At 41.5% G+C, this 25,424-nt stretch overlaps 1 protein-coding gene across 2 annotated transcripts in view; it reads left to right on the forward strand.

Annotated features, from left to right (window-relative positions):
- Positions 1 to 3,122: 3,122 nt before the first annotated feature.
- The window catches only part of Tmem117 (transmembrane protein 117), a gene marked incomplete at its 5' end in the record, with an annotated part of 469,529 nt that continues 447,227 nt past the window's right edge, over positions 3,123 to 25,424 (forward strand). For both annotated transcript variants that reach the window (XM_005406589.2, XM_005406590.2), the window contains 1 exon segment: positions 3,123 to 3,424. In XM_005406589.2, coding sequence (XP_005406646.1) covers positions 3,148 to 3,424 — 277 coding nt within the window.

Genomic DNA, 25,424 nt, shown 5'->3' on the forward strand with positions numbered 1-25,424 from the left:
TTTAAAAAAATGATGAAGATTTTCAAACTATGTGCCCTTTGTAGCACTGTCGATTTGAAGACTTCAGTCTTAAATTTTAACTGTAATCACAAACATGCTCCCCATGGTGACAGAAATGGATGCCTTGGATGATAATGAAGGTACCTAAGGAACTGAAGGGTGGGACCAAAATGACCGGGCAGATTTTTGACAACCCTGTGTCTGATATCAGAAAGTGGACCGTGTGTTCAAGTCATTATATATTTGAAATTTGGAACCTTCTAGAAGATACTACTTCAACTTTTGGATTATGGGGAAAGCATAAATGCTATCTATCCATATTTGTCTTAAAATAAAAAAGATCAAGTGATAAATATTTGGGCCCTGCTAGTATCTAAGTCACTGAAACCGTTGCTGGAAATGAATGAACTGTAAGCATGACAGGAAATATCTTAGTGAAAGCAGAACTTTCAGCCCTGTGGTATATTAGAAAGATTAAAGGCTAGCTATAGATCTGGATTCTGTGGCAGTGTTTGGACACTTTCAAAGGTATTGTGCAAAACTGAGTCAACAGCTGATCCACTCTCGCATTTTTGCACATTGAATACCATGGACACACATAAATGTTCTTTTTGGTTCTTCTCTGCTCGCTCTGCTGTCCGATGTAAAGAATAATGCATGTAGTGGGTGGTGAACCTCATGTTTAAAATATAAAACAAAAGCAAACGTCTTGTGAAAGTCACCTTTCCTAAATAACCTGAGGAGTAGCTCCTGGGAATAGATATTTCAAAGTATTCAGAAAGCGTATAAGGGGCTTGAAATTGCTTGCAAGGAATTGCTCAGGAATCCGAAGCACAGTTGCTGTTGGTTTGGCTAAATTACATTGTAGATCCTTTGGCTTGTTTATGTTGCTTTCCTAAATTGCTTACAACAACTTTTCATTAAATTAGATTGTGAGTTTAATTGACATTCATCAGCCCAGGGTACTGGATTGGGATTTGGTAGTCTTGGAGCCTATAGTCCGATCTTCCTATTGATTTAGAAGCACTTCAGGCTTGTGATGTAATCTTTGTACTTCCACTGTGTATAGAGTGAAAACGCTTTATCGATGGCATTTTTTTTCCCAAAGTGTTCAGATTTATGAAGGATTTTTTAGCTGACATATGTTTTCTTGGGCTGTCAAAGGATATATGTTACAGAGTTAATATGATTGCCTGGAGAGAAGAATGTACCTCCTGAAGGATATCCTTGGGACGAGGCCTTGGATTTTCCATCCAGGCAGGGAAAGTACCTGAAGCAGACCTGGCTCCGTGCAAGGGCATGGCTTTTATTCCTTGGAGTCAGAAGCTCAGAAAAGAGCTCTCTTCCTGCTGGTTAGCTTTGGAAGACTTACATAAACTCTCTGAGTGTCAGCTCATGCCCTCTAAAATACAGAGATGGGAATAATAATAACAGCTATGACAAAAGTGACACGGTGATGCTTACAGAGGCTCATCGAAGAGCCTCATGTATTGAGCGCTGTAGACTTTGGAAGGGTCCCTCACCCCTCTATTTCTCTCTCAGTCATAAATAGTGGAGGGAGAAGAAAAATGAATTGGCAGATGGCAGTCAAATTATTGCCTTTATTATTTTGGCTACTCTCTCAACAGTTTTATTCTAGAAAAAAACAGATGTAGTTTAGTCTGAGCGCCAAATGGGTTCATCAAAACGAGAGTGGAATTAGACTTAATTACCCATTCACAAGCCCTAGTAGACCCAGGCAGGCCTCCCAGTGTGAGAATTACAGCTTGCGTGGTTTATGGGCAGGCTGGCTCTGAAAGAGGAAAGGAGGAGTGGAGTGAGAACTTGGACCCAAGCATTTATATTTAAGGAGGCCGTGATTTCAGTGTGTGTCCAGGCCACGACTTATTGCTGTCAGTATGTCATCTGTTTTGCAATTCCTCCGACTTTATCGTTGACTTGGTGGAGAATCCCTGCCTTCACCTGGGGAAAATCCTGCTAGTCAGCCTCAAACTTGGGCAGGTCCTCCTTTGTGGAATCATCCCCTTCCTCCACACTTCCCAAAATCAAAGTTGGCCAGTTCCTCCTGGAGGGTGACTACTCTATCACAGACTTGGCTATTTCATAAAATGTATCTGTGTTGAAACTATTGGATGACTCGACTATGAACATTTTTATAAAAGTTCATATGCAGTCTGTGGCATGTGTACACAATTGAGTATTATTCAGCCATAAAGAAGAAATGTTATTATTTTGTAGGAAGATGGGTGGATGTGGAGATCATCATGCTGAGTGAAATAAAGTAGACTCAGAAAGACAGCACATACTCTCCCTAGTACGTGGAGTCAAAAAGAGATAACAAAATAAAGGAGACATTGTTTTTAGACAAGAATCAGGGATAAGGGGGAGGGGTGGAAGGGTGGATAACAGGGGGAATGGATATAATCAAAATATATTGTATGCAGTGAAACCACCCAAAATATGAAACTAGGGTGAGAGGGGTACGAGGGGGCAGAAATGATCAAAGCACGTCTTGTGCATACTTTGTGCAGACCCACCACAATGAAGCCCATTAACCTGCATCAGCAGTGTGTGCTAATAAGGACGGGGAAGGGCTCATATGCACATATGCACACACTTGTCAGTGTGCAGAAAAAGACCTGCGTGTCTGCCACCAAATTATGAAGTCTGAGGAGAGGGATTTAAGTATGTTAATATGTGTTCAATTTACTTTTTTAATGTTTTGGCTTTTAAATGACTGTCTTCCAATTGTGAGGTAAACTAGTCTAAAAGAGGAAAAGCATTGCATTGATCTTATGTTGTGTTTTTATCTCTCTGTGTCATCGCAGCCGTCATCCCAACTTGGAGTCATGTCGCGTGCTCTGACCTCCGCTCCTCTCCCTCTACTTTTTTATCCTCCTTTCTTAAACCCCCAGCTCATCAGAGGTGTGACTGGGTGACAAAGAAGGGATGATACTAACTTTCCTTAATTGTGGAGGTATATTGGTGCCCCAAATAGGAACAGGTGTCATCTTTTTCAAATACTTCTTTATTGAGCTTTTCTAAATCTGAACAGACAGCAGGAAGAGAGTTAGTGCTTGTTTTCCCCGCTCTAACTGTGTGTATCTTTTCTTACACAGGTGAACTACGGCATTGAAGTTTTGAAGGATGGGTAAAGACTTTCGCTATTACTTCCAGCATCCCTGGTCTCGCATGATTGTGGCTTACTTGGTGATCTTCTTTAACTTCCTGATATTTGCGGAGGACCCAGTTTCCCATAGCCAAACTGAAGCCAATGTTATTGTTGTTGGAAACTGTTTTTCATTTGTGACAAATAAATACCCTAGAGGGGTTGGCTGGAGGATTCTGAAGGTGCTTCTATGGCTACTTGCCATCCTCATAGGACTAATAGCTGGGAAATTTCTGTTCCATCAGCGTTTGTTTGGTAAGTACCATAACCCGGGAAGTACGATGTTTTTACTTACTTAATTTCCTCTCTCCAAGAGAGAACTTCCTGTTTCTCAGTGCCAATGTGGGACGCATTTCAGTTTGTTCTCGAGCCTTAATTTGTTATGCATGGTTGTTACTAGGTTCTTCGACTCTGTGTTTAATGGTGTGCTTTTTCTACTGCCTAAGGAAGATCAGCATGAGTAAAATTAGTGTCAAACTTCATTTGAAATATGACTTTAGAGCTAAATAAATACATATGTAGTTGTAGTTAGAAAAGATGTGAAAATAGGTCTTATTTCATAAATACAACCTGAGTGTGATATAGTAAAGCGTCTGTGAATTGTAAAGAGAACGGTTCCTTATCACACTGCATTTTCATTAAAGTAAGTTAACCATTGCCCAGGTATTTACATAGATTGTCCATGTCCATGGAATTAGAGCTAGAACACTAACTTCTTAGCCGCCTTTTCTTGGAACGTTGGCTTTCGGAGGTTTATTTTGAACCTATTCATCCACAGAACAGCTCATTATTATGATAAGAAACTTCTTGGTACGAGCCAACAGAAAAAGAGAATAAATTAGATTAAGTTAAAAGATAATTACTATAAAGTGATTGAGATATTTCACAGAGATCTAGGATTCTAGAATTCATTTTGGAGATTAGGATAAGTAGAAGCAGGCTTTCAATTCTGTCAGAATGCTTTTTGTTTCCACTTCTCTGTCATTCCTGAGTCATCTCCTTTAATCTCGAAAATCAGTTGACATACACCCAAGCAGAACAACTTGACTTTCTTGTTCCCAGTTTTCAGGGAAGGGACTGAAATGGTCAAGTGGCAGATGTTTATTCACCAGATATTCATCAGTCATTTATTAGGTACCAGCCACTGTGCTAGACAGTGAATTGAACAGTCAGATTCTTTGGTCTCATAATAACTCATTTCATACAGGTGGGAGATTAAACAAAGGAATGTATGACACATTAAGGAATGATAAGTGCTGGAAGGAAAAAGAAACTAGTTTTTAATACTGCAGTTGGATCAGTTAAGAAGATAATTTAACAGTGGAGCTTTGGACTTAGCAGTTGAAAGCTCATAAACAAATAAGGATATTTTCAGTCTATAGATTCATTAGACATAAATGGCAATGTTTTCAGGAATAAAGAGGTAAATAGATATTCATATATATGTATACACACAGAATAGTACTTATGTATTCTAAATCTCTACATCTCAAACTATTACCATCTTTTTTACTATATAAAATAAAGCATGTTGGTTGTTGGTGGTTACAGTTGGATGATGAGATTAACTGACCTCCCTATAGTTACAGGGGAAGGAACTAGATTGAAGTGAAGATAAGTTAAAGGTACAGAAGAAAGACAGCATCTCTGAAGGGCTCTTTGGCCTGGCACTTAGAACACAGGTAGAAACTGTGTCCCTAGAGAGGCTCTGGTTCCTCAGATAGACACAGGAGTGAGATAAAGGATGGTGCTTTGAAATACACATTTGAGTAGAAGAGCAGGGAGGGAGAGCGTCTCCCCACAGGGGAATGTCTGTGTTACTATGCAGAAGCACTGAAGCTGAGGGTGGAAGGGTCTGATGATACAAAGGTTAAAGGAAGTGGCCACGCTTTGCCATGGTGATCCTAGGTGATCCATACTGACCAGGGACACATGAAAGGGCTGCCAGCTGTTGCCAGAGGCCATCAGAGTTAGCCACTAGAAATTCAAATGACCCAGTGTGAATGGCTGAGCAATTTTCTTTTCGAGAGTTCAGTCACCTGGAGCAGAATTTGAGTGACTCGTCAGGGTGGGGACTGCTTGGGTTCACTGTATTGGAAAGAAAAGCCAGGAAACAAAAGGAGAGTTCTGGTGACATGGTCTTTGATTTAATTAAAAGGTTGTTCTGGTGGGGCATCGAAGGGAGGTAAAGGGAGAAAGTGGGTCTGGAAGGCATAGGCAAGAGACCAAAGGTTTCGATGAAACTGACCGGTGAGATGGGAATAAGAAAAGGGAAAGAGCTGGTGAGTGTGGTTGAGTGACGTGTTGCAACAAATGCGCAGTCATTCTTTAGCGCTAATTCCTAATGAGGGCGCGGTCTTTGGAGTGTGCGTGCCAATGTGGATGGCGAGACAGGTCACTGACACTGAGGATATGTAGGTGTTTTATTTACTTTTCCCATTGCTGACACAAAATACCCGATGCCCTAAGTTCAGGGAGGAAAGGTTTATTTGACTCGCAGTTTGTAGAGGTTTCGGTCCGTAATTGGCTGGCTCCACCGCAGGGTGGCATAGCAGAGGAGAAACGTGTAGGGCAGACAGAAGGTAGTAAAACAAGCAAGGGGCAAGACAAACCTCTTTCTATTTATTGTATTGTATCCAGGCTACTGAGATTAGGGTGGGTGCCAAGCCAGTCAGTGGGCTGATTTAGTAAGCACTCTCCCTTAGTCCCAGCACCCTTAATACTAGCATTGTAGCATGAATCAGTCACGTACTCTAGATTCAGTTACCTCTGAAGCAGCCCCAGCTATGATTGCATGGGGGTTTCAGAGGACATCTAGACACAACCATAACAGTAGCAATGGTGTTACAGTTGTTGGCTTATCCACCAAGTATTGAACAAACATTGTGTTGTGAATAGTAATCATACAGACAGATGAGTTTAGGCGTGGGTGGTGAGTGAGAGGGGTTGTTTCTAAAATTGGGTAGAGAGTGGTGGGCAAACAAAACAATATATATCTGTTACAAGCAGTGGTTGGATATCTTCGTAACATGTGGGGAATTTTCTCAATATAAAAAGCAGCAGACATAGGCCAAAATTTTCAGTTTGAAGGAAAGTTATCTGCCTGATTAAAGATTAGTTGAGAATCATATGGTAAGGTAATAATAAGGGCAGGTCACTTGGTTTTGCCATTCCTCCATTTTGTTTTTATTCAGTTACCAATTCTTATCTCATACTAAAATCACATTTCAATCATGACTTATGTTTGAATTCTGCTGTTAGCATAAGTAATATAGCTCTGAAAAAATATTCCAGATCTCATGTGATTTATTGAGTACAGCTTGTTTTAAAATAATGCAAGTGTATTTCTTAATTTTTGCTTCCAATTGAAAAGATTCTGTAATGTCAACACCATCACTTTTATTTGATAATATCCTTTTCTATTTTTTTTTTAATTAAAAATCTACAAAGTTATATGGGATATTTGAGAACTCACAGATCTTGAGGAGTGATTTAAATGGACTTCTGATTCGATTTCCTAGTAAACTGCAAGCTTGTCTTCTTTCTCTTGTGTTCATATCCATTGTTTCTTCCTTGGTTCATGAACTCTTTATCATTTTGTCCTTATACCCCTCTCATCCACCATTTTTTTCTTATGGATTTTGGAAGAATTTTTTCTGTATTGCTAAGTGGCGTCTATCATGTATAGAATAAAATCTAAACTCCTTTGGTTGATATCCAAAGCTCTTTATGACTTACCCTGCTTGACTCCAACCTGGTCTCTCTACGGGACAATTTGCTGCTTCTCAGACTATCTTGCTGTCTTCCCTCTTGCTCTTCTGGTGCCTTTGCACATGCGTTCCTCTATGCCCTTCACACTTGTCCCTTTCCTGTCCGCTTGGCTCATTTATCTCTGTGATGTTCTCTCAGACTCACTCTCATCAGGCTTAAGTTGTCCCCGCACCTCCTGCTTGTGACTACTTGCGCCAAATGAATAAACAGTGTGCTTTGAAACCGGCAGCCTGCAGCCCTGGGGAGGGGATCCAAAATTTAAGGCAAACACAAATGTTCTTCTTGCCTTGGTGTTTGATAAATGCTCCTATCCCTGTCCCGCATAGCTGGCATGTCTACACAGTTCGTTTAAAAAGGCTGTGTGTCAGCCTGTAACAGTTTGAGGACGTGAGCTTGTTGTAGGCGGTGGGGCGATGATGATGATGGCGGTGGTGTATGTATGTTGGAAGGAGTGAGAAGCACAGAATCTTTACTGCAGAAATACTGCAGTGGCTTACAGAATGACCGGAGCAGTTCTGTGATATCAATTAAACAATTTCCTTTTTCGTAATTCTGTAACAAAACACCAAACATAGTGTATTAACTAGAATGTTGCTACTCCTTTTATTTCATTAACTTGTAAGTCTTCTCTCATTTTATTATGGGAAATTTCTTGGCAAACTTCACAAAACATCGTTCATTTAAAACGTAAGGAGGAAGAGTGACTGGTCCTGTAAACAGGTCTTACCAATTTATTTCTCTATGAGAAGTAAAGGTTATAGTTTTATAGCTGTTTATTTATTTATTGCAGTACTGGGAATTTAACCCAGGACCTTTGAAGTCAGCTATATTCCAGCTCCTTTTCATTTTTTTATTTTAAGATAGGATCTTGCTAAGTCACTAAGTTTCCCAGCCTGGGCTTGACATTGTGATTCTCCTGCATCAGCTACTGAGAGTGCTGGGGTTACAGGCATGCACCGTAATTACGGTTCTGTTGGAACCATAATTTGGGTACATAAGTGAAATAACTATAAAATTATTTAATTTTAAAACCCAAGCTTGTTGAGGTAGTAGGACTTACGCAGATTACATCCCACTGGCATTGCAGTTTATACTCTTCCAGTGCCTTCACTGTCCCATAGAATTTAACCTACTCTTGGCTGGCTCCAAGGCAGAGACATCCTGAGAGAATGGCATGGTGGAGGAGTGAAACTTCGTGGCAGCCAGGTAGCAAAGCGAACGGGAAAGAACTGCAGAGGAAGGGGCCAGGGACCACGTATTCTCCCCATGCTCATGCCACCAGGTCCACTCTCTTCAGCTGGACCTCACCTCCCATTTCCTTCCCCTCCCACTAATGCCATCAAAGAGGATCGCATTAGTGGGTCATCCCTCCTGATCCAATTACCTCGCAAAAGCCCATCTTCTTGAATGAGTGGACAGTGCAGCATCTGAAAATGGTGCTAAACTATTAATACTGCATGGCTTTGCCCCCAGACATATGTTTGTTTATACAGCTTTTTGTATAATTGTTTCATTCATGTCTGATTTTCCAGCTACACCGTAAACCCTTAAGAGAACAAGGATTATGCTGCTGTTGCTTACCATTTAATTCTCACTGCCTAAAAGAATGCCTGGCACAGTAGTATTCGATGAATTCAAATGAAAAAGTAAATTAATATTTCTTCATCTTTTACATGTTGGCCTTGCCAATGTTGCCATTTGATTGTGAGCTGTAGAAGGGTATTCATTTGTCCATTCATAAAACATGAGACAAGGAATTTAAAATCCAGTTAAAGAGATAAGGTCCATATACATGAAAGATTAAGCACTCTGATAATATAAGGAAGTGCACATCAAGTATCAAATAAATAGTAGAGGATGTAAGTGCTGTGGGAACTCAAGAAGAAGAGCACAGGAGGCCGGGAAAGCAGAAGAGAGCTTTGCTGACAGTGTGGCATCTTAATTGAGTTTAAAGCATGAGTGGATTAAAAGGGTTCGAAATAATATGAAGATTTCATTACAGAGCTCAGGTCATGGGGTACGTGGTGTGAACAAAGCAGGTGAGGGTAACTCAGCTTTTCCAGAGTGCGGAGAACACTTAGGAGTTATCTTCACTGAAGGAGTGAAGGACTTGTGTTAGCCAAGAGCTGGAGAGTCTGCGGGAAGGTAGGCTGGGTCTGAGTCCTTCTGTCTTAGAGCCATCCCAGCAGTCTTAACTTTGGATTTGTCTCCTCCATTAGGGTTTGTGAATCATGGAAAGTATTTGAACAAGGTATAAGGTGATGATGTGCTTAATCTTGAGGTGAATCTAGGGGGAATTGGAAAGAAGCGATTGGGGAGTACAGAGGAAATAGGAAGGCGTTTTAGGACCTGCTGGCAGTAACTCAGGGTTGAGATTGTCCCGGTTAGTCTGCCCCAGGGGAGGGAGAGTGGCAGGTCTGCAGGGTCGGGTTATGGGAGACCCTGTGAGGCTTTTCGCAAGTGTGAAATTGAAGGTAGGTAGGAGGATAGTCTGAGATGCCTAGTAAAGTGGTCATTGTACTGGAAGGAAAGAAAGGGACAGAGACAGAGAGACGTAGTCCTGAGGAGGATCTGGTTAGAGAAGACGGTGAGGTAAATAAACGATGGCCTCAGGTAATGAAGACATTGGTGATGACCTGCTTACCTTGAATAGTGCTCAGAACAGCAGCCTTGATCCAGGCCCACCATGTTTACTCAAACTCTGAGGCCAGACATGCTTCATGCGCCTGTGGTGAGTAGGGCACCCTGCGAAATACCCTATTGTCAAGCATGGTAGTATTTCTAAAGCCGAATGCCTACTTCTGTGGACATTCACAAGAAGAGAGGTAAATAAAGACCACAGACAGTCCTCAAATAAGTTCAGGTTAGGTTTTGGGGCCAAAGGATTCAGATTTGGTCAGGTCTTGCCGATAAATTGGTTACAAATACTGTCCTACGGTTGTGCCACCGCGGTCCAGCCTCCTCAGCTGGACTCCACTGCCCGTTCCATCAGCTCCCACTCAAGCCATCATCAGCGGATCCATCCCTCATGATCCAGCTGCCTTACAAAAGCCCATCTTGGATCAGAGTCTTTTGCATTTCAGAGCTGTAGAAAGTGGATCTCAGAGCTCCATTTGGCTGTCATAAGCATTTCATCCCCTCAAGAAATCCAGCTGCATAAAAATCATGATTCTTTTCTTACGGGCTGTGAATTTTAAAGAACAGTGGTTTCTAAGTGGCTAACAAGAGGAATTTGACGGCCGCAGTGCATTCCGAAGGTGTACTTTTCTTGTTTATACTGTGCAAGCGACTACAGGGCTTGTGATTTTCTGTGTACCAAGGTCTGTTTTAATTTTAAGCAGCAAGTTTTGAGGGGAAGAATTATTCTCAACCTTCCAAGGGATTTGAGAAGACAAATGTTGCTTTGTTTCTTTTGTTTCAGTGTAACAAAAGATACTTCCCATGAAATGTGAAGTGACTCAGTAATATTTTGCCATTTAATGAATTTGTGCTGAATGCTTGTTTGCTTTTTGCTGTCTTAGTTTTAAGCCTAATTTGAGATTTTTTTCTTTATATTTTTTACTACGTGAAAGATTTTATTTCAAAACAGAAAAGATTCAGGTATCCCAGGAAATGTGGGCAAGATAGTTATGATGATTCAGGGCTATGAAAACATGAAGATTCAAATATTTAGGAGAGCAAAAATGTTATTTCAATATAATAGTCTGAGTATGATCTTTGGGTTAATTCGATATTCAAATAATTGAACCAAATTACTCAAATAATTGAACCAAATTAATTTGAAGCAAATTATTCAATAATTGAACCATGATATTCAAATAATTGAACCAAATAAATGGTTATCACAGTAGTTGATGGTACCTTTTAGTAAAAGTATGTTTATAATGACTCAGCATGAATGTCAGCAATTGATTATTTCAGTTGTTATTATTATTTGGTTCCAGGTATTGAACTCAGGACCTTGTGCTTGCCAGGCAGGTGCTGTACTGCTGAGCTATATCCCTGGCCAATTATTTTAATTACTGTATTATCAGGATAATAAGGACTTCATTTCAGGGGCATTATTTGAACAAATGCTAGATATGTAGTCAGATGCTACTGGGAGCATCTATAGTTTTTAAGTTCTTTCTTCTTAAAATACTATACAACAATTGATACCCTTCACAAATGTCATTTAAATGTTGTATGACCTTCGGTTCCTGGTACCAGAGAAAAACCAAAAAAAAAAAACAAAAAAAAAAAATAAATGTTGTATGACCACCTTCATTTTTAGCCATTCTGTCATAAATGATAGGATCTTTATTTTTTTTCCGGGTGCTTAAGTTGTCAAAACTTAGTTGTTTTTCATAGAGTATGGAATTTTATTTTTAGAGCCAAAAGTGATCCAAGAATTTACGTTAGAGAAAAATGGTATCCCAAAGCTTGGAGTAACCTTCTGATATGATAATTTTTTTAAAAAGTAGTTTATTTATGTGTACTACATTAAGGTAGCTTAGGAGAAGTAACCTGGCAAAATATTAATGTTCTTAAAAAACCCCAGTGAGCGCCATTCATCAAAGGGATATTTGGTGTTATAAGAGGTACTGGGGCCTGTAGCCCTTTACAAAAGACTTAATCCTGTTAATGTTCTTCTCTGTCATAGAGCCCGGAAGGAAGGGGAGGCTGGAAAATCAAAGGATGCAGCCACTTCCCCCGCATCTGCTTGCTAGGTGCTTGCCTGACTGCCGTGCAGTCAGCCGCACGTCCCTTAGCACTAAAGGGCAATCAACTGCAGCTTCAGTGTGGAAGAACCGTCTGGCTGCTCTAGTCTCCGTAGAACAGCGGCTACAAACACTGTAAAAAGATACCTCAAGGAACTAATAAACTAGCGAGTTAGAGCGTTATAGTTAAGCAATTATTAACCAGGGTATCTTTCTAGGTACTTTTTACTGTACTTGATACAGACAAGTTATTCAGAGGCCAAGAGGCCTTTGCTTTGCAGGTGCAGCTTACTGCCTTCTTCTCCTCTTCTCATTTCCCACCCATGGGAGGTCAAGGCAGAAGTTTCGAATGAAGGCAACGGCTGAATGGAATTGCAGCAGGCGTTAGGATCCACACACGCAATCCAGAGCAAAACCACTCCACTGTGAGCGAGCTGTAACTGGCCAGCGTGGAACTTGACAGCTGATTAAATAATATGTAGGAAAATGGGAAGTGAAGAGCTCTTGCTTATTTGATTCACTGAAAACCACATTGATAGAGTTTTTGTTTGTTGTTCAAATAATAATTAGTCCATGCTGAAAGAGGGGTGTGATTTGAGAGGATACTGACATTTTCCCCTTGATTTGTTTTCATTTCTCTTCTATTAATTACTACAACTAGAATAGTGTGTGTGTGTGTATGTGTGTGTGTGTGAGATACCAGGGATGGGACTCAGAGGCTCTCCTAGTGAGCTACATTTCCAGAACTTTAAAAATTTTTCAAAATTTTGATACAGGGTCTCACAAAACATGCCCAGGCTGGCCTCAAACTTGCAGTCCTCCTGTCTCAGCCTCCTGAGTAGCTGGATTACAAGCATGTGCTACTGTGCCCAGCTAGAACAATTTTTTAAAAGGAATTTTTACCGAGTTAAATTACAGTGTTACTTAGGAGATGTGATGAACCCAGGAGGATGTTAATGATTGGCGGGACTGGGAGATCTCAGCCCAGAGGGTGAGTAAGTCATGGTGGGTGGAGGAAGTAGGAGCATGTTCTGATGTGGTGGCTTTGTTACGGTGCAGGCTTCTGGATAGAAGAGGGCACGGACCGGCGATTACAGGACTTAGGCACACACAGGGCATCAGACTGGACTAAGGGACTGCTCCAGCAATGACTCCGTGGTTTCGGCCATGGTCCTGATGCTGTCCAGCTCACTTTGAATACTGGTGGTTGATAGAAGCAGTTCTGTGTGTTTGATGTTTGTCTTTACCGTGGCTGTTGATGGGTAAACAGAAATGTGCGGGGCCGATTTTCCTGGCTCCAAGGTCACAACCCTAGCCGGGCAGCAAAGCTGGGACATGGCTGAGCAGCCTTCTGACTCCCAGATGGGCACCTTTTCAGGCAGCCCAGATGGCAGACTGGCAGCCGGCGAGCTTTGTCCGTCTGCCTTAGGACTGGACTGTGCTAGACCACTCCCTGCGGCTCTGCTCCACATTGTCTGTGTCCGCTGATCTTTCCTGGCACTGCCTCCTGCGTGACCGGCCCTTTCAGTTGGTGAAAGTTATTTCATTGACTCAGCAAGAAGCTTCACAATTCCAGGACAAAGTGAATCATTGCTGCTGAACCCGGAGAAACTCAGCATAGTGCTTCCGCCTTTGCAGCCATCCGGAGCCAGGTGTTCCAGCCTGGACTTTGCTTCTTCCCTCCGACTTCAGAGGAATGTGATTGCGCGTCAAGATTTTCCTTGGCGACTCTGTGGTTGCTGGGATACTCTCTGTGTCCTTGAGGACGTGACCACTGGGATGAATAGGTCAGTTAGGAGCGGACAAGCGAATCCTGTACATGAATAAACCCGAGAGACTGGATTTGAACTTCAGTGTGAGTGTTTCTTGCAACTTCATAACCTGGACTCCCTTTTTAAAATGTCCTCTGTTTATTCCTTTTCCAACAGCAACATTATTTTCAGCACCATCACTGACAAGCATATTACATATTTATTGCCCTCAGTGGACAGGGCGAGATGCCAGGAGCCTCTGCCATTCGGGAGATTACAGTCTGGCAAAACAGCCACACAGGCATATTTAAATAGAGCTGCATTATCAGATACAGATTAGACACAGACGCATGAAAATACAGCTGCAACGTCATTGCAATGCCAGCCGATGATAATTGCCTTGTCGGTGGGACGGGCCATCCACTCTGAAGGGCAAGAAGTCATTCCTAACAGAAATGGGCAAATAAGGTTTATAGGGAAGTAGGAGTCTGTGGGACCCAGGATCACAGGGAGGGTGCATTTGGTAAGAGCTCCCTTGGTGCATCTTGGGTTGTCTCTGAGCACCTCCGTAATGGTGTACTATTCACTCTCTCAACAAAAGTCTCTTGTGTGACCTTCATTTCCTGGGTCTGAGTCTGAGCTTTGCCTAGGAGCACCAGCAGCTGAAGGGAGAAGGAGGGCATTTCCATCTGAGAATTGACAAATGCAAAGCCGAGGAGGAGCAAGGGGAAATGGTTTCGGGGGTGTGAATGAGGTAGTTTCCCCCGGTAGCAGATGTGTTCCTTGCTTCAGAAATGGAAATCTTGAGTTCCAGCATCAGGGGCTTAAGATGGATCCTGAAAGCACTAGAAAGTCATGTGACTCACCCCTCCCTGAAAAAACATTAAATCTAAAAAGTTGTATAAGATTATATATAGCTGGGCATGGTGGCACACGGCTGTAATCCCAGCACTCAGGAGGCTGAGGCAGGAGGATCATTGTAAGACCAAGACCAGCCTTGGCTACAAAGTCAGCTCAAGGCCATCCTGAACTGCATAGTGAGACCCTGTCTCAAAAAGACAAAAAAAAATTATATATAAAGCAAAATATATGAAACAAAGAAAGTCAAGTGTTTTTGATCACAAGGGTGGCACGATAAAAATCATGTGAGAAGATGACTTCGGAATTCAAGGTGCACAGGTGTGGGAGAAGCTGACGTCAGCCATCGAGTCAAACTTGGAGGTGATGTCAGTGAGAACAGACAGGACGTGCAAGCAAGCGAGAGGAAGACCCGATCGCGCAAGTACACGCTTCTCCTCCTCCTTCTAAGAATAACATCTCCGTTGGCATATACTCAACACAAGACACGCCAGTCTGTTTTTAAAATTGAAAACTTAAATGCTCATTAGATCATCTCACTCTGTCCTCTGAGTTTGCAGAAAGAAATGAATGCATAAGTCTATGTTGTAATGCCAAAAGAGACTAAGAAAAAAATAGATTTGTGTTCACAGATGTGCAGGTTAGGATGGAAAGGTATTAATGTCTTGGAGTTTCTTTTTTGAAACTTGGTGTTTCCCTGCACTTGTTCACTCTTTGAATCAGGCTTGCTGGTTTCTCTGAGCTCATTTGCAGAGCATGGGAACCTTAAGTATAGGTCTTGATTTTGTTCTATTCAATAAATAACTTACAGAACATTTTCTAGGCTCTAGGGATCCACCGTTGGAGCAGAACAGTGGCGGCTCTGGTTGAATTTACATCCTAGCAGAAAACATAGAGGATAAACAGATAGACACCGTTCTGCACTATGTCAGAGGGCAGTCATGTGTAGGGGCTGAGCTGGGAGGAGCTGGGGGAGAGACTACAGGAAGTTGCCAGAATCCCCTCCCTGGTAAGATGGCATTTGAATAGAGACCTAGAGGCGATGAGGGGCGGTCTCCGCATTTTCTAGGAGAAGGCCGCCCATGCAGGGCAGGGCAGGGCAGGAAGCCACAGGCAGCAGTGTGTCAGAATGTGTGGGGAACAACGGAGAGAGGCACAGGGCCAGCAGGAGAGAGGAGGGGGTGCAGTGGGGGTCAGGAGGGGCGGCAAGAATAGAGGATTTCATTTTACAGTCTTCTCCGCTTAAAGGAAAGGCAAACGGTAATAAGCACATCTGTGTAACTTTATTCAGTTTCTCACTTAGAGTGTATTTAACAGCAAAGTTTTAGAGAAACCCTAACACCCTATCTCTGAGTTTCATCTGAGATAATGCGCAGTCGGTGGTCTCCGTTCTGCAGTTTGTTTAATCTTCTGAACTCCCTATCTCGGCTCCTTGGTGGTGGTGTCCGTGCCGAAGGCTTCCCACCAGTGGGATACGGAAGTGAAGAAAGCTGGGTGAGCTGTTTCTCAGGGGTGCGTCTTCTCTGTGCCTGGCTGTCCCTCTGCCCCAAGGAATCAGTGCTGAATCTGCAGTGGTACTGTCCGATGGCCGGTGGAAGGTAAACCTGGAAGCAGCACTTAGCAGAGTTAGTATCTCAGTAACTCTCAGAACCCTGCACAGAGTAAGACAAATGTCTGTCTTCTTCTGGGGGTTCTGTGGTGATGAGGAGGGAGGCTGTAGTGAGGTGGGTCCAGAGCCCTCCAAGATCCTTCCCCATTATAGTATTCCATATACTTTATTTTTTTTTTTTTTTTGGTTTTTCTCTGGTACCAGGAACCGAACTCACGACCTTGCGCTTGCCAGGCAGGCGCTTTGCCGCTGAGCTAAATCCCCAGCCCCTCCTTCCCCATTATAACCCCACCATGCGTCTGTGAGCACAGGCTCAAGAAAATGACATAGCCACTTATTTCTGGATTGGCTTCCTACTTCTATTTAGAGTCTAAACAAATTACTGAGCTCCGTCGCCTCTGAATTTTGTAAACACAAGTGCTGAACAATCCATGTTTAAAAGAGGACAGAGAGTTTACCGAACAGCTGATTTTAGCTGACAGAACATACTGAATGTAAAACAAGAATATTTTTACTCTGCCACGGAAAACTGTCAGCTGTGGGTGGAGGATGAGCTTTGGATACGGTCCTTTGGCAAGTGTAGACATTATTTTAGTCCTAGATATGCAAGAAAGGTTAATGAAAGAGGTGTCTTGCATTCATTCAAGAGGCCTTCCAGAGTGACTGTTAATGTCTGAGGCTCCTTCCAGGCATTGGACAGAGCAGTGAATGAAGTCCTCGAGGCTTTTGTTCTCACAGGTTGTGTGTTCTGGTGATAGAACGGTCATTTGTGCAGTTCATCAAACGTGTTGTCTCATCATCTCTGACACATGGGGGACTATGCTTTGTGATTAGTCCTGGCTGGTTAGTGGAAAGTGGGGTGACTTCTGAGCAAGAGCATTAGTGTGGTGGATGACAGCTGGTGGGCAACTTGTAACACCCAGCTGAACTGAGTCGGCGTGGTGCTGGGTGTGGAGGCCCCCCCTGAGGATTGATGCCAGCAGTATAGAAGGAGAACTGGAGAGGGAGTGTACTGCTGTTGATTTTCCTAGAGAAGCTTGTCATATTGGCTCTCCTGGTATGAGCTCAGTTGTTCTTATCATCAGAGGAGCTTGACACCTCCCCGTTGCTGAGGATGGCTGTGGTTCTTTTGGGCGAGCTCTGGTTCTGACTTTGAGCATTGCTCTCTTGCTCCAGTGCAGATCCCTCAGCCTGCTGGCACAGATCCTTCATCCCACTGGCACAAACTTTCTAGCATCCACCATGGACCTTTGGGCCTTCACAGCACAGATCCTTGAAACAGGCCTGCATGAGATGTTGTCATGGGCTCTTGACCTCCAGTGGTGGGGGGCATTGTTATGGGCTCAAGGTCTTCAGCTGGGCTCGTACAGGACATTGCTGTGGGATCCAGGGCCTCAGCTGGGTTCTTTTGGTCTCTAGTGTGTGGACAGATCTCCCGCAAAGTTTTGCATTTCACTCTCTGGGTGACTGTTATAAAATAATCCTATAAATTATGTGTCCTGTATTAAACCCTTTACCTTGTGAACCCTGCCTACGACAGTTAGCTCACACACGAAAGACCTTCCAGTTTCTTTCTCTCCTCCTTGGCAATCACCAGGGTTGCAGATAGCTGCTGCACACTACCTGTCTGGTTCTCTGGCAAAGGCCGTGTAGCGTAGAGCCCTTAGCTGACTCTTCCTAGATGTGTAGTGTGAGAGAGGAAGAAACCTTCCTTGTTCTAAGCCCCTACGATATTATTGTGAAGTTGTTATCGTGGCATATAGCAAAATTGATAGGATGTCAGAAAAACCATGCTAAAAGGGTCGATTAGATTTTAAACATTTGTATTAGAAAAGGAGGGTTTTCTGATCTTTCTCTGCTTCCATCTGAAGAGGTTAGAAAAAGAGAAAATTGAGCCAAAAGCAATAGGAAGGAGAAAATAATAAAGAGCAGATAACAGAAATAAAGTCAAAGAGGAGAGAACATTAACAGATCTAAATGTTAATGTACTGAAATGACTCATATGAGTAGAAATCTCTAGTAAGATTGATAACAAAGGTAGAAAACACAAATTATGAGTATCAGAAAATACATGTTGACTATCAAGAATGAATATTAAGAATGGAAGAGGGAATATTACTGTGGACATATGTATCTAAACTGGTAGAAAGTACAGGGAATGCCAATTTATTTCAATAACATTTCCCCTAAAACGCCACAAAAGAAAGATGCAAATGTCTTGAGAGTCATAATTTAACAGTATTGGCAGAAGAAATAATCTGAGTAGCTATATGTCTTGGTTACTCTTCTTTCATTGCTGAGACAAAATACCCAACACCCAGAATTAAGGAAGGAAAGGTTTATTTAGCTCACAGTCTGTGGAGGTTTCAGTCCATGCTCAGCTGGATGCAAGGCAGGGTGGCACATGGCAGAGGGCACCCGTTCATGGTGGTGGAAGACAGCAAAAGCAACAAGAGCAAAAAGGGAGGGGCGGCAGCAAGCACCCTCTTTCCTGCCCTTTCATTGTATGCAAACTACCCGCCCCAGAGCAGAACTCACATCCATAATCCCAGCATTGGACCATGGATCAATCATAAACTCTAGAAGCCCGCCCCGTGACTGCATGAGGCTTTGGGGGCACATCCAGACACAAACCATAACACTGTATTTTTATAAAAGACATTCAGTTCATTATCAAAAACCTATCCACAGAGAAATTTTCCATTGTAAATGTTCTACTTTTCTGTGGTCTTGAGAACTTTGTAGCTCCTATCTTTCTCTAATCAAAAGGGAGAGACAGATTTTATTTATTAATTCAACTTATCTAATGCTAGTCTAGTATTTATGTTCCAGTGCTGTTCTAAGTGCTTTTTGAATAATGTGTTACTTGCCAGAGATGTGTGTGGTGGTGAGATGACAAAAGGAAGGATGATGAAGAGGAAGCTTCAAGAACGATTATTTCCCACAATAAGTGCAAAATAGTATACACTCAACTGTTACATGCTCACTGATGACAGCAGCTTCGTAGCAAACTGAAGCATGCTTTGAAGTGTGTACTATGGCGATGTGATCGGTAGTCATTACCTCACTCTCATTTTCTGGGCACGCAGAACAGAAGACAATGGCGAAAACCCGTGATGCGAGGCAGAACTGGGTGCCTCTGTGTTCTCTGTTCTCGCTTTATTGTTTTATGCCTTTCAGACTCATGCTGTTTGTTTGCTTACATCTCCGCGTCTCACGTCTTATCTGCCCTTGAAGATTTATTTCAAATATCACCCCTGTTTGTTTTTCTATAAACTTTCATCTTGTGTATTTCAGGGGGTTCAGTAAAGGTTTTTGAGTGGATGATTGGACGCACAAGTTTCTCTCATGGTAGATGATGCGAAGAAACAATCTCCTCTTTCCAGCTTTCTCCTCACTGGTATGATGGTTTTGTGACTGGAAATTAATTCAGTAAGATAATCTGCCTTTGGCTGTGTGCATGACAGGGACTGGTGTTTGATACAATTGTTCAAGCTGTAATAGAGCAGTTTTGCAACATGTGAGAAAGAGTATTTGTAACTGACCTGATTTGATAATTCTTTAAATTGATAAAACAACTTTATTGAAGTAAAGACGTGCATACTACGCAATCCACAAACTTAAAATGCAAGATTCAGTAGGTTCTTGTATATTAGCAGAGTTCTGCAGTTATAACCACAATCAAACTTAGGCATTTTGCTATCCCAAATCAGAGCACCCTTCCCACTAGCCATCATCTCCCCAAATATCTCTGCCGAATCCTGGCAACTGTGAGCCACTCTCCATCCACAGAGACTTCCCTGCTCTGGGAACTTATTTCCTTTCCTCCTCTTCAAAATAGACCATGCTCATAACAGTGAATTCTCAGAGCTGACGTGTGCCCGAAGAAGCTGATGTTTCATACAGAATTAATTGGACAAAATTTCCAGTAATTATTGAAGAATTTCTCCTGTGTTTAATGCACAACTTGAGGGTCTATCCAGTCTTTAGCAATGCTTCCAGATAATCAATAATATTAATTAATTAATAATTTGTTGAACATAGAATGTGCTTTACCTTAAATGGTACAGTTGCTCAGAGGTAACTGATGCAGAAGAACGCACCAGTCCCTGCTTCTTTTGTGGAGTTGTGACTCGGGCTTTTCAGAGTATCCGTCTTCAGAACCAGCCGCCACCTGTCTCAAACCCAGGTTCATCATTTTCCATTTTTGGCTCATGTTCTGTAGTGAACAAGGATTGACTTGAAAGCAGTGTTGGCGCAGACTGTCATTTTGAGTACCACTGCTATTCTAAAAATAAACAGAAAAGGTATCTGTCCTTCTAACCACGGAAAACTTATGACTAAGCACTGTGACTGTTCGATCAATGTGGGATTCAGTGACACAGCAGGAATTCAGAGCAAACCTTTCTGCAAGATACTTTCTTATAGACATCTACTTTGCTACCTCTTACTGCGACTTACAAGTACTTATTACAGAGTGTTTGTGTGTTTTTATGTTACCAGAGAATTAGATTCCTGGAGAATGGAAAATCGTAGGTCATGATATGACATATTTTGTGTAGGAGGGGGTTGAGCATAGTTTGCTGATAATCTCTCACCTGCAAAAGTACTTTCGAATTTTTCCAAGTTCTAGTTATGCCAGTTACGATAATAACATGCTTCCACACTCTGCCTGAGACCAAGTGTGTCTTGCTCTATGGTGCAAAGAAATGAAATGTAAATTTTCATTTCGGTCTTTAAATTCTTACTACCCTTAGTAGCATTATGAAATCTCTGTAATATTCATAAATTATAGTTTCCTTTTTCCCCCTTGATTTTTTTTGAGGGGGGAGGTGAGCAATGAGAGAAAGATAAGAAATGACACAAATGAAGCATTTTACGGCACTGGAAAAGATCTTGAAATAAATATTCCAAGTCTGAGTCTAAAGAGTAGAGGAAATTGTCGAAGGAGGGGGAGGAAGCTTAGTAGATCTTTGCATCGAAGATGCCACAGGAGATAGAACATTAAAAAGGGGATTCCCAATAGGCCGAATGCTTTAGAAAGGATGTCACAGAGAGCAGTTAAATGTGCTGATAGTGATGACAGTGACAACAGTTCCTAAATGGAAAGAGCTTCTGTTCTGCCCTTTTTACGAAATAGTAGCATTTGATGGATCAGAATTCTCAAAGCACTATCCCAGTTTAAATATGAAAGAAAATATCACTTTTATTCTTCTTAATAGGCTTAGTACACTATAAGCTTTTCTGTTTAATGAGTGCTGTTTAGCATAGGGATTATTCAGAAAGTTAATTATTTGTTTGAGAATCCACTGTAATCAAAATCTTTTTGTAGTATGAGTATCTTTACATTTTGCAAACATGAAATTCTGTGAATACTAATGTTGGATATAAAACTATCAGCCTCATCCAATATTCAGACATTCACAGCTATAATGAAGCTGCTAATTAACAATTAATTTTGGTGCTGAAATATAATAAAAACATGGAGTTACTAGATACCAACCAAAAGTTGAAATTTATGCTGAGTCAGGAAAACATTTTTGTTAATTATATGTCATTAAGATACTTGTTCACTTCCATTTTAATAGTTCAAATATTTTTTCTTTCTGGATTCTTTCCATTATTTTTACTGTATCTTTCTTCCTGTTATTTTTTTTTATTCTATTTTTGTTTTCTTTGTTTTTTTTCTGGGAGTTTGTTCCTTGCCCTTTACCACCTTCAGTACTTAAGTTTTCAGGTTTTTTTTCTCCACCTTAAGGCCACAAACCATATACCTGTTCTGGTCATTTATCACTATAGCAATTGACTCATAATTATTTTTGTTACAGTTTTCTCTTCATCTGAATTAAAAAACCATATATCTTTTCACTTGTTATATTCTGGTCTTTGACTTTGACTTCTTTTTTTTTCATTACTGAAATGTGTTCTTACTTTTCTATGCTACTTTTTCTCACTTTGGTAGTTGTGGGTATTTTTCTCTTTCTATTACTAAAACTAAACTTTCTTACTTCAGTAACATTGTAGAAGAAAACGAAAATAGTGAAGACAAGAAAAAATTTTTGTTTTTCCATTACAACAAATAGGAAGGAACTGTGGAATATTAATTTGTCTGTTTTGGGGGGTAAGAGATCAAGAATTAAGTCCCGGAAGTTAGCCTGGAAGATAGTCTGTTTCCACAAACCTTTACTTCTTTTAGTTTTGAATATACACAGATGCTTGGATAATTGGTCCTGCATGTTTAGAGTTCTTTTAAATGTTACTTGTTCTTCAGTTTAAATCCTTTTTTAGTACAGCACAAAATACATACTCTGTACATATCTACTGAGTTAATTGGAACTTGTCTAATGTACTGGTTTGTTTACCACCCGGACACGCCCTCAAGTCCCTCATTTCTAGAAGGGCAGTGGTGATTTTAAATTGGACCCAGAGGGATGGAGTGAGGCCAGGGTGACCGAAATCCCTCTAGGGACACAAGTAGGAGTTATGCTTTCTTGCTAGTAAATAACATTTGATATTTGATGAGTTTTCTCGTGTAGCTTTTCTAGTAATGGGAGATCCCCAGGGGAGTTGAACTGGTTAATACAAACTATTAATTCTCTGCAGAGGAAAAAAGGCAACTTCAGTTATTTCGAGCTGCAAGTAATAGATACAAGTTGCCCCAAATTACTTTGTAAATGATTTTTCCCACAAAACCAACTTTTATTCTTCGACATTAAACGTAGAAAAGGTCTGTGTTTCCATCATGAGCTGTTCTCTTCCTGCACCTTCACTTTATTTTGAAATGCGTCAACCTTGCTGTGGATCTTTCCTATTTTTGACCGCCTGTGTACACCAGAAGTGTTTCGTTTGAAAAATTGTTACCTATAAAAAACATAGCTCTGCTCAGCAATGGTTACGGACGCTTGTGTTCGGCCCAGTGGAAGCCGTAGGAAGGCGGAGGTGTCCAAAAGCTATGGGGACAAACGGCACCTTAGCTCCAGGTGATCCCTGCCCTGGGGGAGCTCGGATCCTGTGTGGCCAAAACTCTGATTTTTCAAGAGAGACAAGAGATGCATATTTTATGAAGATCAAATATATATAAGTGTTAAGAAATGATTTTAAATGTTTAAAAAGTTACAATGATTGATACGACATGGGACAACTGAAATAAATGGGTGGGATAGGATTCTTCCAGAAGGCCAGCAATTTTTCATTGTTCACTTATAGTATTTGTATAGTATCTGGAAACGTATAAATTTTTTGAAAAATACTAATTTAGTGTAAAAGGTGTATTTTTTAGAAGTGAAATACAGACAGTAATTTTGTAGCATTACGATTTGCTTAAACCCAGGACAGGAGCATGAGGAGTGTGGCGGGGAAGTGCTTGTGTGTGTGTGTGTGTGTGTGTGTGTGTGTGTGAACGAAATCAGTCTGCACAGGCAAGGGGACAAGCAGAAAGGTTGAGCCACAGGTGTACTGGAGCCAGCTGAGTTGGACAGGACATCCTGTTGTTGAATGTAACCCGCTAGCTATAGTCCTGTCTGCTCTGGTCCTGGACCAGATTTGCCTGGGTTCTTTTGAGAAACTGGAAATCTGCATCTGACCTTTTAGCATATGTTACTGCTTTATGCTTTCAGTAGCATAATTGCTCAAGCAATTCAACTTGGTTTGTGTTTCTCATCTCTATTCTAAAAGTCACAGAGGATCCCACCCGATAGAGTTTCTTTCATAAATTCATTTTTCAATCTCTTGATTATTTTGCGACTTTGGTCACATTGATCATCTACCTGCTTGAAATTCAGAGAATCCAATTTGGGATGGGACCCAGAAGAAAAACATATTGAGCTGCTTTGTTTATTGTTGAAAGGAAGAGTGACAGATCATCACATCACTCCTGGGTCTGGCCAAGGAGCAATGGGAAAGAGCAGAGGGCGATTTATCTTACCTTCATGTTCTTCTCGTCTCTTTCCCATTTGCTGTTACTTTTATTATTGGTGTTAGTTTCCAAAGGTATGAGTTCACAAGCCCCATCCGCCGTGTAGCTGGAAAATCTTTAATGTAGGTGCATTTGGTAAATGTGCTCATGTCGAATAATGCGAATGGCTTAAGCTATCAGTTGTCCAGATTGAAAACTTTGCAGGTTAGTTTTGACTGCTTAGGCTCCCTCAGGTAAAATACCCTTCACCCCAGGTTTCCTCCGGTGTAATCATGATTTGACCTTTGCAGGAAGGTGCAGGTGTGGGGGTTTCCTGGCGGCTCCCTCAGGGCCTGACAGAGTCCTCTGCTGGTGGCCAGCCTCGCTGTCTCATCTCTTCTGTGCTGTGCAGATCTCAGCCAGGCTACAGGCTCCCCACTCCTCGGTGGTGTAGTTCTTAGGGCATCTGGCTCATCTCAGCCGCCAGGTACAGGATGAGGACGTGGAGCACATACACTTTCTTCCTTCTGCCTCTGCTGGAAATGCTATACACTGTTTCAACTGATACTCTTACGGCAGTCCTAAGAACTGAGAAATCTTCTATCACTTATTTGCTCAGGAGCCTTAGGCAATGTATAGAAATTTTACAGTACACTAGATATGGTAATGCGGCATCTCATAGGCCTGTTAGATTAAATTATGTAATTCCACATGGTTTTTGAGCCCCTGCCTTGCCCTCTCCATTCCTAAAGCCCCACGGCCTCCTCACCTCGCTCCTCACGTCCCTCTGTCCTCACAGACGCTGTGAGTTTGCGTTACGCTTCTGATTTTTCAACACTGCATAGTACCTTGTGTAGAGCTACTCAATAAATATTGATCGCACAGACGTTAGACAAACAGAAGTATGAAGTCAAAAAGACTTAGCCTTACTCTACAGGAATACCTATTATTAGCATTTTGGTAGATACTTGCCTTCACTGTTCCTTTCTCTGCAATTATTTTAGAATCGTGACATTCAATTTGATGTTCTCTTTCTTGTTTAGGAATATTTTTAAACATCTTACATTGTCAACATCTTTCCAAATTTTTTAGATATAGCATAAATCTACTTCTAGTGTATGCTCATTGTATAGCTATCATAATTTACTTTTTTTTTCTTGAACTTCTGGATATTGTCTCTTTTCCTCTTGTAAACAGGGCTTCAGAGAATACTCAGGTATAAACATTAAAATTGCTATGCCTTATTTGCTCGGTTTTTTCTGTTGGAAAATTTTCAAGAATTAGAATTTGAGTCAAGGTGCACATTTTGATTTGCTGCACAATTTTAGGCTCTCTTGTGAACTTCCATGTTCAGTTTGAAGAAATAAAATTTGTTAAGAAGAAGCCCTAACCTTGGCATCATGAATTGGGAGCAACTACGCTATAGCAATAAAAGTGGGTTTCTATAAACATCCATGCACAACAGAGGGAGGCGTGTCACAGCAAACAGCTGAAATGAGTGTGAATGACCCATAAAGAAAAAGCTTCAGTGGAACATGCACCATCCATTCTACATAACATAATGCAGCCACAGGTTTCTCTCTGTAATCCTGTCAGAGTCTGTGATTTGAAGTGAGAAACCCAAGCTGTGACCAGTATGCGTAGTAGGCTTTTGTTTCTGTGAAAACAGAAC

This window comes from Chinchilla lanigera, unplaced genomic scaffold, assembly GCF_000276665.1.
Source record: "Chinchilla lanigera isolate Chin_1 unplaced genomic scaffold, ChiLan1.0 scaffold00099, whole genome shotgun sequence".
NCBI lineage: Eukaryota > Metazoa > Chordata > Mammalia > Rodentia > Chinchillidae > Chinchilla > Chinchilla lanigera.